The sequence below is a fragment of the Lagenorhynchus albirostris genome, chromosome 8, assembly GCF_949774975.1.
Source record: "Lagenorhynchus albirostris chromosome 8, mLagAlb1.1, whole genome shotgun sequence".
NCBI classification, from domain to species: domain Eukaryota; kingdom Metazoa; phylum Chordata; class Mammalia; order Artiodactyla; family Delphinidae; genus Lagenorhynchus; species Lagenorhynchus albirostris.
Window position 1 is genome coordinate 11,839,849 of NC_083102.1, and position 15,948 is coordinate 11,855,796.

The window sequence follows — 15,948 nt, forward strand, 5'->3', positions numbered from 1 at the left end:
TTCCCTGCAGACCGAGGCCTCACCACACCTCCAACTTGCAAAAATCCCTTCTTTCCCTTTAATGTGGGGGAGGGCGGTGGAGGGGCAGAGGACCAGGGAGTGAGGCGTCCCCAGGCACGGGTTTAGCGTGGCAGGCGGGCGCTTCTCACGGTGGCCACATCTCCCATGTCCTCCTTGGACCTGCGTCCAGGACTGGGTCACGGCCATTCTCAGTTCACCGCTCTCTGCCCGGGGCTCAGACCTCCACAGAGCCCGGCGGCCTCAGGTGCTGCTGCAGGAGCTGGATGTGGTGTAGCAGCTTCTTCTGGTGGCCGGCCAGGGTGATGCCCAGGGTTGGCAGGTCTCTGGTGGGGAAGGAGTGGATTAAATCGGGGCCAGTGTCTCCAAGATCCCAGGCGTGACCCCTGCCTTGGGGCCTGGGCTCCCCTCCCCCACCTCTCCCTGCTTACTCCAGGCTGAGCTGAGCCACGTCACTGAAGGTGTGGAGGCCAGACTGGGAGAAGCTGTCCTGGTAGCACTCCAGGCCGATGGCCGAGAGCCAGGCCTGGGGGGAGTCCAGAGAGGGAAAGTCCAGGGCCACGGGGTTCAGAAGGGCCTGGGAAGGTCTGAGGGGGAGGGGCAGGCAGGTCAATGTCCCCTCTTCATCCTAGGCCCCTTCACCTCAGTTTTCTTTTGGGTTTGCCTCATCCCTCCCTGGCTTTCCCACGCTTTAGTCCCAAGCTCCAGACCTGTCCCTGGGGCTCCCGCCGGAGTGCTCTACTCCCTGCAGAGTGTCTGGCTTGCGGATCATCTTGTCAAACGCAGCCACCAGCTGGTCAAAGTGAGGTCGCTGGGTACGATCCTTCTGCCAAGTGTCCAGCATAAGCAGGTGTAGTCCAGGTGGACAGCCTGGAGGCGGGGGCAGCCGGAACTCCTGCTCTATTGCATTTAGTACCTGGGGGTTAGAGGAAGCACGTGGTGCTTGGAGGCTATTGCTAGTGGAAAGGAATGTATTGTCAGGTAACCATGAGGTTGGAAAGGAACCCACGAATGGAGGGCTTCGAATGTGTGAGTCTGTGAAGGCTGGTGGGCTGGAGGGATAGCGGTGGGGAATCGGCAGTGTCTAGGTCAAGAGCTCACCTCCTGGTCACGCATGTCCCAGTAGGGCCGTTCCCCGTAACTCATCACTTCCCACATCACTATCCCAAAGCTCCAGACGTCGCTGGATGTTGTATGTTTCCCGTGTGCAATGACCTCTGGGGCTGCCCAGCGAAGCATACAGCTTGGGCCCTGAGGGGTGGGGTTGAAAGAAACAACAGCAATAATCAGAGCAGTGGTCCTAGCTATTGATCAGCTACTACGTGCTCACATATGCGTCAAGAGTTTCACATCAAGCCTCTCGTTTAATCCCACAACAACCCTGGAGCATAGACGCCGTTATCTTCATTTTGTAGATGCAAAGCCTGAAGCATCCAGAAGTACAAACTTGCGCAAAGTCAGAGCTCGAGGGTGGCGTGTTCACGACTTGTACCCAGCGGCTCTGACACTAGTCAGCATTAGGGAAAGGCAGGAGGTGGTTCTAGGACTCCCACCCTCCCAGTCCCCTTTCTTCTCCAGTGTCCTCTGTCCCTGAAATCCCTCCATCCCACAGGTGAGCTCTGCCCCTTCAGACACTAAGATACACCACCTGAGGCATCCACCGCCCCAGTTCCAGCTCAGCCTCGGGCGCCCCCTGAGGGATGCGGGGCCCCAAGGCTGTGCTCTCACCTGAGGACTGTGGCCAAGACGAGCCACTTTGCACACTAGGTGGCTGTTCACCAGCACACTGTGGGCAGAGAGTGCACGGTGGACGAAGGCGAAGCTGGACAGGTAGTGCATGGCGGCGGCCACGCCCCGCTGCATGGCCACCAGCTGCAGGCTGCTGAACTGGCCCTCGCGCTGCTGTGGGATGGGGGGGCAGAGGTCAGCTAAGGGGTGGGGGACCTCGGCACATCACGCAGAGACACTGGCACCAAAAGGCAAAGGGACCTGGGGATCAGCGAACGGTCTGGGAATGAAGGACGGAGACCCTGGAGGTGGGGCAGCAGGGAGTGAACGCATAGACAAGGCTCTGCCTCCCGGACAGTTGAGAACTGCCCACCTTCCCGGCCCGAGCCGCCCCCCACACCTTGCCACCAGCCTGACTGACCCTCAGGAAGCTGTCCAGGGGGCCCAGCTCCATGAGCTCCGTCACCACCATGAGGGGCCGGCTCTTGGTGACCACGCCCTCCAGCCGCAGGATGTTGGGGTGCTGAAACTGGCCCAGCACTGCGGCCTGGCCTAGGAAGGCCATCTGCAGGCTCTCGGCACCTCCGCTCCACAGGGCCTGGATGGCCACGGCCTGCTCCCGCCGTCCCCGGGGCTGCAGGCGGCCCCGGCGCACCTCCCCGAAGGAGCCTGGGAGAGCAGGTGTAGGCTGGGGGGGTCTCCAGGCAGGACTCAGTGTCCTGCCCTGTTTAGGAGGGACCCTGCTGGGACCCCTTCCGTGCCCTCCCTCTGTCTCTGCCATACCTTCTCCAATGACCTCCTCGATCTTCATGTACGTGGGATCGACCTCCCGTGCGAATTCTCGGATGGCCTGGCAGGGGTCCTCGTAGGTGGAGGGGTCGACGTAGTACTTCACCCCGAGCCCTGAAGGCACACGGGGTCCATTACGAGGAGGTGTGCAGGCGGGCGGCCCACGCACCCCAGGCACGCTCTCTCACTGCCGAAGACGGTGCCCAGGAGCTGCCCTCAACCCTGGGGGGCCCAGCCTTGCCTGGTGCCCTCCCGGCCCCATCCCATCCCATCCCGTCCCATCCCATCCCAGCCACACCCACACCTGGGCTGCTGTACTGCTGCAGCTGCTCCGTGTAGCCAGTTCCACGCCGCTTCCTGGGGGACAAACCAGAGTCCTGCGATCACACTCCCTCTCCCATTTCCTCCCCAGTCTGCCCACGAAGGCCAAGGTCCTGCCAGGGATCAGTGGCTCGAAGGAGCCGGGCCCAAGGGCGGGGGCTGGGTGGTGGCGGAGGACACTCGTGGGCGCTTCTGCAGGGAACCTCGGGGCCATCAGGGCTTGGGACCGAGCTTTGGGGAGTATGGTGCTGGGCATGGCGGGGAGAGACTCACCTCTGGAAGACGAGAGCCAGCACGGTGATGGCCGCCAGTAGAAGGAAGGCCAGCGCCCCCAGGATGGACCCAACCACCAAGGATAGGCTCTCAGGAAGCTGGGCGGACAGCTCACCTGGAGAACCAGCTACCCAGAGTCACAGGTGTGGAAGATCTCACACACCGCCCCGCGAGCACCCACTTCCCCACACCCCGTCCCCCCACAGCCCCGAAGGTCGGTGGGCAGCCACTCTCCCGGCCTGGAGCGTTTGGGGTGAAGGTTCAAGGCCTGGATGGTTCCTGGACCCCTCCTCACTATGCCTTGGGCCGCCCCCGCCCCGTCCAGACCTCCTCTCACCTTGAGGCAGCGTCTGGAAGTAGACCTTGCCCCCGTACGGGCCGTGGCCTGCGGCCGTCCGTGCCCGCACCTGGAAGCCATAGATGTGGCCAGGGCTCAGCTGGGTCACGGTGGCCGTGTTGGTCTCGCTGGTCAGGGTGAAGGAGTGGGATTCATCTTCTGCCTGGGGGTGACAGCCGCTCACTCCCTGCCAGCTGTGGGGGCCCCTCGCCCCCTGCTCCTACCCACACCCCTCACAGCCCCTGCGGCAGGGCTCTGAGGCGCCTCCCGTCTCCCCACCTCCAGCCCCGCTGCGGAGCACTTCCGGCTCCCACCATCCCCGCCGGGCGCCCCTCTGCTCCCCACCTGGTCATAGTAGCGGAGCTGATAGTCCAGGATGTTCCCGTTGGTCTGGTCGGGCTGTGGCCAGGACACGGTGATGCTGCTGGAGGCCCGGCTCACCTGGTGCACAGCAGGGACTGCGGAGGGAACTGGAGTGGGGGGTTAGTGGCGGCCTCCAGGGTCGGGAGAGCGGGAGAGGGTTCTAGGGAGGTGACTGGCAGCTTAGGGGAGGGCAAGGCTCACCTGCGTAGCTGGTGCTGACATTGATGGCTGCAGCCTGGGGAGGGTCGGGGCTGAGCTCCGACACCCCGTTGACGGCCTGCACCTCCAAGATGTAGGGCACGTGTGCCCGGAGCCCCCCAACGAGCACGCGGCTCTCAGTCAGGCCCCTCTGGCGGGGGTCGAAATGCACCTCATCCCTGCAGCGGCGACAAGCGCCCTTGCCGCCCGCTCCACACTCCTTGCACACGACGTTGAAGAGCAGGTCCCCGCGTCCCCCCAGCTCCTGAGGCAGGCGCCAGTGCAGCATGAGCGCAGAGCCCTGCACCTCAAACCACAGCTCCTGAGGGGCCGACGGGGGCGCTGGGGAGGGCGTGTGCAGGGCAGGGAAGGGCCCGGAAGACGGGAGTCGTGGGGCAGGGGTGATTAGGGAAGGAAGGAGGCAGGGGAGGGAGGACGGCCCGGAGGGAGGAGACAGAAAGCAGGGGAAAGCAGAGAAAGCAGATGGGGCGAGAGAGGAAGGAGGTGGGCGAGGTGGGGGAAGGAGGCGGGGAAGAAAAGCAAGGACACAGGAGAAAGAAGTTACTGCAAATGCAAACCAGCTACCCCTTGTTGCCCTCCAGGCTCAGCCCCAGCTGCCCCTTGTTGCCCTCCAGGCTCAACCCCAGCTGCCCCGTGTTGCCCTCCAGGCTCTCCCTCTCCTGGTCCCACTCCCATCCCACACCCATCCCTGGGGCCGGGGTCGGGGGAGGAGTGGGGGAACTCACCAGTGCAGGGGGCCTCTGGGGGGTCGGAGCTGGCCCGGTAGAAGCCCTCCAGGCAGGGGCACGCAGGGGCCGCAGGGTCAGGGGCGAGGCTGCGGGCAGGGCACGGTGAGCAGGGGGCATTCCCAGCCGAGGCCTTGTAGGACCCCCTGGGGCAGGCTGAGGGGCAGAGGAGGGTAGAGGCCTCAGGCCCCCCCTGTCCATCCCCTCCTGAGGCCCCCACACCCGCACACAGCCATCCTCCCAGCCTTCCGAGATCTATCTCCTCGTCATCCTCTCTCCCCTCTCTCCCTCCCTCAGCCAGACGTTACTTCTGCCTTTTTGCTGGCACGGAATCACGTTTCCATTGACGGAAAAAGTGAGGTGTGGTCGGGGCTACAGCAGAGCAAGCGCCAGATGCAGCCGCCTGGCTCGACCGCATATCCTCCCTCTGCTGCAGAATCATCCTTCACAGCTGTATCTACAGCCTTCTACCTGCCTCCTGGTCACCCGGCCCTGGGGTGAACCACCCCCAGCTAGATGGCAAATGCGGACAAAGGACCCCATTCCAAGACAGCCTAGGAGCTTAAGTCCTTTCATCTCCATCCTTTCTTAGGCCTGCAGCCCTAGGACCCCCAGCAATCGCTGTGGAAGGCTCTGATGGGCTGCTGAGAGCAAGGCTGTGCGCTTTAGGAAATAAATCTGGAGAAAACAGGCGTCCTTTCCTAAGATAACTTATTCCTGACCTTCTGGGGACAAAATGAAGTGTGGGCTCGTTCAGGAGAGGATCCCAAAGGTGGGGGGGCGAGTGCAAGGGCGCGGGGTCTCACCTTGGCAGGCCTTGTCTCCGCGAGCAGGCTCGTGCCCGGGCTGGCAGCGGCAGCCCCCGACGGCTACCATCCACTTGCCCTCCCCGTTACAGTGCAGCCTGGGAGGGCTGCCTCCTGCCTGGGCCCCTCCTCCATCCTCCTCGGGCTCTGCGTGCGCCACACAGGTGCCCACGGCCGCCACCAGGGAGGCCCCCCCGGCCCCACTGGCCTGCGTCTCAGGAAAGGTGGCGAAGGCGCGGACCACGGAGGGGCAGGCGTAGGAGAAGAGCCTGACCGCCACGAGGGCCAGGCAGGCCCCGGTGTCCTGGAAGGCCACGTAGAAGCCGCGCTGGGTCAAGGGCCCGAAGCTCCGCTCCTTAACGTTCAGCTGGAGCCCCGCCCGCTGCCCCGCCCCGCGCGGGCCGACCGCCCACGCTGAGGAGGCGGGGAAACTCTCATCCGCCGCGATCGTGTCCACCTTGGTCCAGCGTTTGAGGTGCCAGGAGGAGATGCTGTCGGAGCTGTCGGGCTCCTCGGCCTGGCGGTAGTAAAGCGTGAAGGTCTCCCGGCAGGTGCCCCCCGCCACGCCCAGGCTGGAGCAGGCCCGCACGGAGAAGTGCAGCCGGATGTGCGCTCTCTGGGCCCCTCGCCGCTCCACAAAGTGTGTCTGCAGCCAGTTGTCCTGCCCGGGGCCGGGAGGGGCCCCGGCCACGTGGCATGCCTCGAAGGTCCGAGTCAGGCGTTGCTGGTCATCCAGAACACTCACTTCGTCCCACTGCAGGGAGGACCACAAAGGGCATTAGCTGCTCCAGCCTGGAAAGGCGCAGGGAGGCGGGGGCGTATCCCTCCAGGTGAAACTTAGCATTAATGACATGCAAAGCAGCTGAGGATACCCGGAAGTCCTGCTCCTCTGGCGGGCAGGCATCTTGTTAACACGATGGGGGGGGCGGGGGGGGCGTTGGGTTCACAATGAAAGTGTGACACTCACCCCACCTGGTGGGTAGGTGAGCCAGCCAATCTCAGATGTCTCTCCAGTGGTGTCCAGCAATACCTCTGCCCAGTGATAAGAAGGGGCACGCAGTTAGCAGGCCTTCAGCCAGCAGGTCTCACCCCACCCCATTCCCATTAGGAAAAAGAGAACTGCCCGGTTCCTTGAATTCACTAAGGAGCACAGCTGTCTGTCGGGAGCCTTTCTCTGAAACCCTCCCCCTTCCCTTCCCCCTTCAGGTGTCTTCACCCTTTCCTGCCTCTTCTGAATCTTTCCCACTTCCCATCAGTGCTGGCTCTCCCCTGGCAGGTGGGGGGGGGTTCTCCCGTCTCCCCTCCCCCTTACCTTCCAGAGCCAGGACTGAGGATACCAGCACCAGGACCCACAGGCCACACAGCATGCCCGCCGCCCTGCTCCCTGACGGGGCAGCCCGCTCAGCAGCCATGAGGCATCTTCAGGGCTCCCACCATTGCTCTGGCCGCCACCCTGCTCCCGGGTGGGGCTGCTGCTTCGTAAGGCTGGGGTCTGCAGCCAAGCAGGCTTCCTAGGGAGACAGAAAGGACCAGAGGAGGCCGGTGGGAGGGAATCGCATTGCTTCAGAGTTGGCCCTGGGTCTCCCCCTGTAGCTCGCTAAGTGCCCCGGCACCAAGCAAGGGTGAGGGCCGGCAGGAGGCTGACTCTCTCCTGACCTGTGTCAAGTCCACCATCTTAGAGGACCATGTGCCCGGTCACCCACTCTGCTCCACAGGTGACCCACCTCTGAGCATCTGTTTCTCGTGGCCCTCCCCTTTAGAGCACCGGGTAGTTCTGGGCCAGTCTTACCCCTTTGCTTCTGGAAGGAGCTCTTCAAGTTCTTTCCCTTCATGTACTCTCCTCCCTTCCTCCTACGGCCACCCTGCATAGAAAATCAGAAGATTCTTCTCATTAAAAGCAGGCGAGTTAGAAGCTACTCCTTCCCTGGGGACACACGGTTCCCCCTGCCCAACACCTCCCAACCCCCATCAGACTCGGATACTCTAGACATTTCAGAGAGGCAGTGAAGCGAGAGGGACTGAAGAAGGAGAGCTGAGGGGTACGATGGGAGGGAGGGTGTGAGAGCAGATGCAGAAAAGAACACAGGCGGAAAGATTCCATCTGATAAAGGAGCCAGGACAGAGAAGGGATAGAGCTATGTAGGTCTGGCATACCTACATTTTATGAACCAAGGTCCTCTCTCCACAAGGGATACATTTTTCCTCTGGCTTTCGGAAAACTAAATGTATGCCTCATGTATATGAAAAGACAGACGCTCCCTAGTTTGCTCACAGTGAAAGGGAGGCATGTTGAAACAACAGTGAAATGCCATTTTGTTCTACGAGATTAACAATGCCTGGGTGGGGAAGGTATGAGAAATAGGCTCTCTTGCGTTCATTGCGCATACAGGCTCAAGTTGGTGTATCCTCTTAGAAGGACAGTTGGTGATGTCTACCTAGCAGCTTCACTTCTAAGAATCTGTCCTTCAGGTACCGTCTACTTGGATCCTTTTGCACAGATGTTCGAACAGGAATATTTATTGCAGCATTGCTTGTAAGGGAAAAGACTGTAAAGTAACTGTTCAGCAATAGGAAGATGGTTAAAAAATTATGGCATAAGCTTCAGAAGGAATAAGGGCTAGTGTTTATACACTGATATGAAAATAATTTCCAAGTGAAAGTACATAGTCCGTTGCAGAGCCATATACAGTATGCTCCTGACTGATGGGTAACTTAAGAAGGACCCACATATACATATGTATGTAAGGATCTTTAAGAAAGGTAGACAAAACCTGGGAAGAAGGGGAGAGGGAGAGGATGGGGGCTAGTGCAAGAGACACTTACATATCCCCTTAAATTTTTCTATATTAAAAATCTTGCATACATATTATTTTTCAATGAAATCATTAAAATTTCATTCAAATCCATAAATAATAACTGTTTAATAAAATGAATCAAAATAGTGTTCATGCTCTCCAAATGATTTCACGCTTTTATGTAAAACATTCCCGAGCCTTAAGAAGCGCAGCGCGGCGGCTCACAAGCACGTGCCCAGGAGCCCTGGCTGCCTCCAGGGTCACGGTGAAGACGAGCAGGCTCAGACCTTTCTTTGCTGGTTGGTCTAAGGTTAGTGGTGAGCTACGTCTCTCCTTGTGACTGAGTCTCAGAAGTCTGTGAGTTGCATGGACAGTAGGGGTCATTTATTTCTGTTGAGAAGAAAACAAGAGGCATGCTTCTCAAAAGACACGAGTTTGAGAGTAAAAAAAAAAAAGTCAATCGGAAGTTGGAACCTAAAAATTACACATTTCACACTGAAGCTGAAACTAAGCAATTAAACTGTATTTAATTTTGATAAATATGAGAATCATGATTTGATTTCTGTTCATCTAATTTTTTCAGTGTAGGCTGGCTATGCTGTAAGCTGAAGCCATCAGTGTTATCTCCAGGTGGTTTTCATGAAAAGACACCATTTCTGCATCTGCAAGGGCAGACATGGATGTCTGCCAAGTAGCCACTGAAATTTACCTTTCATGCCTCTAGAACCCTATATGAGAAACAGAGAGTTCAATTTATAGCCTACGGAGGCAAGGAAGGAGCATTTGCCAAATCTTCACGTTGTATATCTTACACAATTGTAAGTTGTAACCTTACACAATATTATATGTCAATTGTATCTCAGTAAAGCTGGGGGGAAAAAGAAGCATTTCCATAGGGCAAATTATTCCTAAGAAACAGAGGTTCTTTGCAAATCCTGTCCCAAATGCTACTAGAATCATTCACATATAAAATAAATGTTTCAAGAAGAACCAGGAGATGGGAAAATAAAAAGCACTGTCCCATCATCAACGGCTGTTTAAAGACTACCCTAAAGTAATTCATGTTGTAGACATACACCCCGCCCCAACTCTCAGTGACTTAATTTGGAGGCATGCTTGACACACCAGAGCAGACCAGATTTTGTCTGAAGAAACTTATTTATAACCTTCGGTCTTCTGGATCCGAACCAAAAAGAGGTTCTCATCAAACAGCAGAAGTACACTTCTGGGTACTTGAAGGTCCTCAACCACTTCTCTGACAAATGGTCACAGAGTCTTTAGGAAGGCTGTTATCAAGAACTGAAAATGCCAGCAGAACGTCTTTAACAATGAAGGCTATGACACCATTTGCCCAGCACACAGTCTTTAAAATAGCCTCTTTCAGTTAGAACATGGATGGATTCTGGAATCTGTACAAAGAAGAAACTATAAGTACCATGTCTTCTTAAACTTATAACTAGACAAATCATCATGGAGAAGGAATAATGAACACTTTGGAATAGCCCAGTGAATTGTTTTTGAGAGACAGCAAAACATGAGAGAAAAGGATGCCCTGCAGATCATATCAGCTGTGCAGTATGGAACAGTCTAGAAGATGAATGGCCAAGCATTTGCTTTGAGGACCCACAATACAAGTAACACGGTGGCTTGTGGCTACAATAGGGCGTGTGTGCATAGCCTTAGTATGCATCTTGATGACAACATGAAGCTAGCCTCTCTCCAGAAGATCCAGAGAAGAGCAGAAGCAATGATAAAACACGCTAAATCCATTCAGTTTCTGTCGTCAAAAGGAATCAGGAAGAAAAGAATAAAGTGGAGACATCACATGTAGATTGCCACAAGTCATTTTTTGAAATTTTACAAAGAACAAAGACATTCATTAAAAAGAAATGGTTGAGGACCTTCAAGTACCCAGAAGTGTACTTTTGCTGTTTGATGAGGACCTCTTTTAGATCCAGATCCAGAAGACTGAAGGTTAAAAATAAGTTTCCTCAGAAAAAAACTGTTGCTGAGTGAGACTAGGAAGTTAGGTCAGTTCTTACGTATCAAACAAAGTAGATAAATCCAAGTCTTTTATTTTTTAATGTGTAAAAAGAAACTGAGTGTACCTCTATGGTAAGGATAAAAATAAGGATAGAGGGAACTTTATTAAGACATGGAAGAAATTTTTGTCAACTAATTCCTGCCACTGCAGATTCTTTTGAAACAAGATTCAAAGGCGGAAATATAAGTGACAAGAACACGCAGCTCCATCCCATGCCTAGAATACGAAACAAGCAGGACTCAGGACTTGATTTTCAAAGGTGCCTTCAACTGAGGCTGAGGAAGAGGAGATCTTTCCGTGTTTGGTCCAGGAGTGCGCCCTGGGAGCAGCCAATCACATCCCTGCTGCCACACAGACGGAGACAGGCCTCTGTAAGGCCAGGCCCCTCACCCTCTTCCCTGTGGCCTGCTTGAGATTCCTCTATCTCCTCCAGCTCATGAAAGGAATCGGTCACGGTTTAGAAATCCTCTAACCCTTGAAAAAGCAGAAAACTGATCTCCATCAGGAAAACATTCACATTTCAGATGTGTATTGGTTTTAAAAATATAAAACACCAGGAGCAGCAGAAATGTGGATGTAAAATGATAGCTCAGAAAATGAGACTGATGAGACAAAGTTTCTTGTGATAAAAATTGCATTCTATGACCAGATTGTTTTTTTTCTCAGTTCCTCTTCTGGTTATACCATTTTATATCTTTTTGATACAGTAGGGACACGAGAGCCACAAGCCTGCTACATTTCTTTAGTTTACAAAAACATGACAGTTTCATAGGCATCAGGATTATATTTTGTTTTCACAAAATGGCCAAGATTAAAGATGTGTAGAATTTTAGCTTCTAAATCATAGCTTATGAGTTCTGTTGTCTATAAAAGTGAAAGATTTAAAAATAAATGAGTAAATTTGTAAGAATTTAAGAAGTTTACTGCGCTCAAATTAAAATGCTAAATATGATAATTTATGAACAAACCAAGCTGACTTAAATATAATTTATGCACCTCGATCCATAAAGCGAATTTTTAAAAATTAAATAATCTAAGCCCAGTGAGCTTGGAGGAAGGTTATGGCAAAAGATATATTGGGCCAGTAAAATTGGTTACTGTAGGAGCATGGGGGAGCAGTTATTAACTGTCTCTTATACATACTTGAATTGTTTTTCTTGTTACAATGAGCATATCTTATTTTTATAATGAAAATCTCATAATTAGAATCTAGACAAAAAAGGAAAATATTTATAAAACTTAGACTAGTATAGCATGTTCACAATTTATCCTCCCTGCCCTGTGCCCTCTAAGTTTCAAAACATGTAGAAATTTTCATCTGTAAGAAGAAAGCAGAGAGGGAGAGGCAGCAGGACCTGGCAATGAATGAGTGAAATAATGTCAACAATAAAAGCAAAATAACTTCTATCCCTGGATAGCCTTTAAGCTTATCTCCCAAGAAGTTCAAACTGTCCCACTGATTATGCCATGCTTTTCTTACAGGATGTCACGCATCCTGTAAGCAAAGGCCTGCAACTTCAAAGAGAAAGAGGGGGACCGAGAGGTCTATACACTCGAAACGCACATGGGGCATCACCGCAACGTGAGCCCCGACAGGGAAGCAGAGCAGCCTGCAAGGGCCAGCAGGGCGAGGGAAGGTCCCAAGGGCAAAGAGGCCAATGGTTTTAAGTGGCTGGTGTGTCTCACACCTGTTAGCTGCAGGGTCAGTGTGGGAGGGGTCAGCACCACAGGCCCTGTCGTCTGTCCTGTTCTGCAGCTGTTAAATGCCCAGGAAATTCCAGTATAATCCTTGCTCAGCTTAATGCTGCTGCCTCTACCCCTTAATCTCTACCTTGGTCTCGGTAGGTCTCTTTGAGATCTGGCCACCCGCCCTGAAAAGGATCCCAGAGGCCTTTAAGGAGGCATCCAGAGCAGACAGTGAGAGGTAGCTTTCCTCCGGCGCTTCTAGCCCCTGCTGCCCTGGCTGGAGAAGCCAACGTGCGGATTGGCTAGGACACACTGGCTAGCACACTGTCCCAACAGAGGACGGTGCTATGTCCCTGGAGGCCTCCAGCCCCGGAGAATGTCCCCCAGAGCACGCAGAGGCAGACAAATGTGCCTCCCACTCCCCGGCTGGCTGTGGAGCTGGGGGAGGCTTTTAAGATGCAGGCGGTGTCTGGGTCTAGCCAGACAGCCACTTAGAACGAGCCACTCTGGCTGTGCATGATGGGGGGACATGCGTGGTCCTGGTAAAGGGCCTCAGGGAGGGTGTTGGAGCAGTTGCTGCATATACAGGAGAGATAAGTAAGTGGACGATTGTGGAAGAAAGCCCATGAGTGCCAGGACCGGTGCCCGTGAGAGCAAGTGAGAGTGTGTAAGGGAGAGTGTATATAAGGTGACATAGGAGGGGAGCAGGAGAGTATGCGCTGGGTGTGTGTGTGTGTGTGTGTGTGTGTGTGTGTGAGTGTGTGTGTGTCTGTGTGTGTGTGTGTGAGTGTGTGTGTGTGTGAGTGTGTGTGTGTGAGTGTGTGTGAGTGTGTGTGTGTGTGTGAGTGTGTGTGTGTCTGTGTGTGTGTGTGTGTCTGTGTGTGTGTGTGTCTGTGTGTGTGTGTGTGTCTGTGTGAGTGTGTGTGTGTGAGTGTGTGTGTGTGTGTGTGTGTGAGTGTGTGTGTGTGTCTGTGTGTGTGTGTGTGTGTCTGTGTGTGTGTGTGTGTGTGAGTGTGTGTGTCTGTGTGTGTGTGTGTGAGTGTGTGTGTGTGAGTGTGTGTGTGTGTGTGGCAGCAGGCACATCCCTGTACATCCCCAGTGGTCCTCACGCTGCTGGCATATGCCCATGAGCCCTTCCCCCTCACCCTGGGTCTGTACCTACTCCACCCCTAGTTGTGAACCTCTCTCTGCCCCGGGAGTTGTTCCTGTGGAAACACCTGGGCTGGGAGAGGAAGGTACGCAGGGAAGTAGAGAAAGGGAAACCTCAGGCTCAAAGCCCCCCAAACCCAAGCATCTCCATTCCACCTGGTGGGGACACAAGGCCAAGGGCCCAGCTCTGGAGATGGTGATCCGCTGGGAGAGCATCTGGCCCTGCCCGGAAGAGGGATGGTCCTGCCGGTCCTCTGCTCAGCCCATCACTGCCTGTTGCTCCCTGGCATTCTGATGACAGAGAAGCCCTTGCCTGCCATCTTCTCGTGCCCTGAAGGAACCGACAGACTCTAAAGGAGTCCTCTTCCCCAGATCACTAGGCAGGTACGTACATAGGAGCCCGCACCCTAATCTTCCTGCAATAAAAAATGTGCATTGCCCTGAAAGAGCCAAGTGGCCCCTCTGAACAGCACCTGGCAAGTCTCAGAGCCCCAGTGCCCATCACTTGGGCAGTTTCCCTGGACTGCCAGCTTCCCACAGCTCCTTTCCCACTAAACGGGCATCTCTCCTTCTAGAGCCTGAGTCAAGTTCCCTGGGCGGGCACAGGGCCCGGGGTTAACTGACTGGGAACAGGCCCAGCCACTTCTCTCCCTGGGCACTGCCAGGGACATTACAACATCGGCTATGCTGGGCCCCTGCCAGCTCCCCCAGGGATGGGAGGAGAGAGGGTGCCAGACAGCCAAGACTGGTGGGTCGGGGTGTCGGGCAGGCAGGGCCACGCACCCACATGTAGAGCGAGCGGGTGGAGCTGGGGCAGCAGCAAGCAGTGACTTTGGCTGTAATTTGGGCGTCAGGGCTGCGGACCAGGAACCAAGCCTTCCCTCCACTCCAGGGCTTCTGGGTGGTGATGGGGCCGCGGGAGCAGGATAGGCTGTGGGGAGCTGAGGGCAGGTGTGCGATCCACCTCCTTGCCCCTCCCAGCTCCGCCGGGATAGGAGACATGCCCCTGGAGTCGGAGGGGTGGGCAATCCCCTTCATGAGGCTGGGAGCCCGGCCTCTTCCAGGACCCCTAGATCAGGAACCCCTATATCCGAGCCAACCGAGTGTCTCTGGAAACACCGTGGGGGATCGCAGCAGCAGGCTTATCGGGGTGTCACTGACGGCTCGTTACAGGCGGGGGTGGGGTGGGAGCCAGGCTGGTCGGGTCCGCACCCCTCCCGAAGCCCGCTCTCGCTTTGGGGACGGAGACTCAGCACTCCCCCACGAGGACCCCCGGCTCTGCAGAGGCCCTGTCTGGGGGGCCCCTTTACTTCTGCAAACCCGAATTCCTGTCCGCAGGCACGCAGGCCCCCGGCCCCCCACGCCGCCTGCGACCCCCGGGCTCACCTTCGCGCCGGCCGCAGGCTCAGCAGGTCTGCGCCCCTCGAGGCCCCGCGCTGGAGCCGGGGCTCCGGGCGCTCACCGGGGCCGCCCGCCTCTCCGCTCGGGTGCAGGGACCAACCTTCTCCGCGGCGCGGGTCCGCGCGGCGGCAGGGGCTGCTCCGGAGGCGGGGCGCCGGGGACCGTGAGGGGCCCGCGTCGCGCTCGCCGGCGCCGCGCTGGGTCGCGGGTCCCGCCGCCCGCTGCTCTGTTCCCGAGCGGCGGCTGAAGCGAGCGCAGCCCGGCCCGCCCCCTCCGCGTCCCTCCCCGCCCGGCCCACCCCCTCTCCGGCCCCTTCGGCCGCCCTCCCTCTCCCCTCTTCCGGGGAACCCAGCCCGCCCTCTCGGCCTCGGCGGCGAGTACGCGGCGCCCGCTCCGCGGCCCCGGCGCGCGGGGCTCGCCCGGGGCCTGCCCGTCCGCCGGGCCAGGGGACGTGGGCGCGGAGGATGGCGTGCGGGCCGGGCTGGGGGAGGCGGCCCGCCGGGCGGCCGGGAGCTCCGTTTAAAGCCCCCGGGGCGGGGGCGGGGGCGGGCTCCGGCGCTTGGAGAGCTGCGCCACTGGTACCCAGGGCAGGGCAGGGGCACCCGCGCCCCCTCGCCTCCCCTGCTTTTCTGCTTCAACTCCAGGAACTAAACCCGCTGTTTTAGTTCCCACTCAGATTTGAACTAAGGTGGGCGTGAGCTGAGAAAAAGAGAAAAGAAGGAGAAGGGGGTGGAGGGAAAGACAAACTGAGAATTTAGAGGGTGCGGAGGTGGGCTGGGGGTGGATAGGCAGTCAGGGTACGAAAGGGGCTCGGATCTAGCCCTCAGCTGTGCTCGGCGTTGGAGACGCTGGATCTTGCTCAGCTGGGGCTTCTGACTCCACCCGCCCTCCCTCCATCCTCTCCGAAGGGCAGGGAAGCCTGGGTCTCAAAGGGGAAGCCCCGAGGTCGGTGCCAGGAACTTACACTGCCGGGCAAGTCGCTGGACCTCTGGGAGCCTCTTGCCTCGCCCGCTCCCCAGAGAGAAATTCCCCACACGGATGAGAGGCGGCGGAAGGTACTCGCAGCGGGTGCCTGGAAGGGTTGAGGAACGGAGGGGGCGCCGCGAGGAAAAAAGGTTTCTGCCCACCCGTAGCCTCCTCTCAAACCCGGGACAGGATTGGGGTTCTATTGTTCCGGTCCTAACAGCACTGAGCTGAGGCCTTGCTGCGAAGTGTTGCTACCACCTGCTGGCTCTTTCAAAGAACACAAGTATCGGGGGAGTCTGGCTTATTCCCCGACCCCCAGCTCCCCATA

At 56.7% G+C, this 15,948-nt stretch overlaps 1 protein-coding gene across 5 annotated transcripts; it reads right to left on the minus strand.

Moving 5' to 3' along the window:
- Positions 1 to 35: 35 nt before the first annotated feature.
- On the minus strand, positions 36 to 14,853 carry EPHB6 (EPH receptor B6). 5 transcript variants are annotated; one of them, XM_060156493.1, is made up of 19 exons: positions 14,640 to 14,850; positions 8,662 to 8,764; positions 7,369 to 7,441; positions 6,892 to 7,090; positions 6,547 to 6,611; positions 5,580 to 6,333; positions 4,774 to 4,929; positions 4,031 to 4,369; positions 3,812 to 3,936; positions 3,467 to 3,629; positions 3,130 to 3,244; positions 2,840 to 2,892; positions 2,530 to 2,649; positions 2,168 to 2,415; positions 1,747 to 1,920; positions 1,120 to 1,269; positions 729 to 934; positions 450 to 605; positions 36 to 344 (listed from the first exon to the last, which is right to left on the minus strand). In XM_060156493.1, exons 4-19 carry the CDS (start codon positions 6,989 to 6,991, stop codon positions 236 to 238), a joined length of 3,033 nt encoding a protein of 1,010 aa, XP_060012476.1. In that variant the 5' UTR covers positions 6,992 to 7,090; positions 7,369 to 7,441; positions 8,662 to 8,764; positions 14,640 to 14,850; the 3' UTR covers positions 36 to 235. The 5 variants fall into 5 exon arrangements, with proteins under 5 accessions (XP_060012476.1, XP_060012475.1, XP_060012480.1 ...); XM_060156492.1 differs by lacking the exon at positions 8,662 to 8,764; XM_060156497.1 differs by lacking the exons at positions 450 to 605; positions 8,662 to 8,764 and having other exon boundaries at positions 14,640 to 14,853.
- Between the last annotated feature and the right edge of the window lie 1,095 nt (positions 14,854 to 15,948).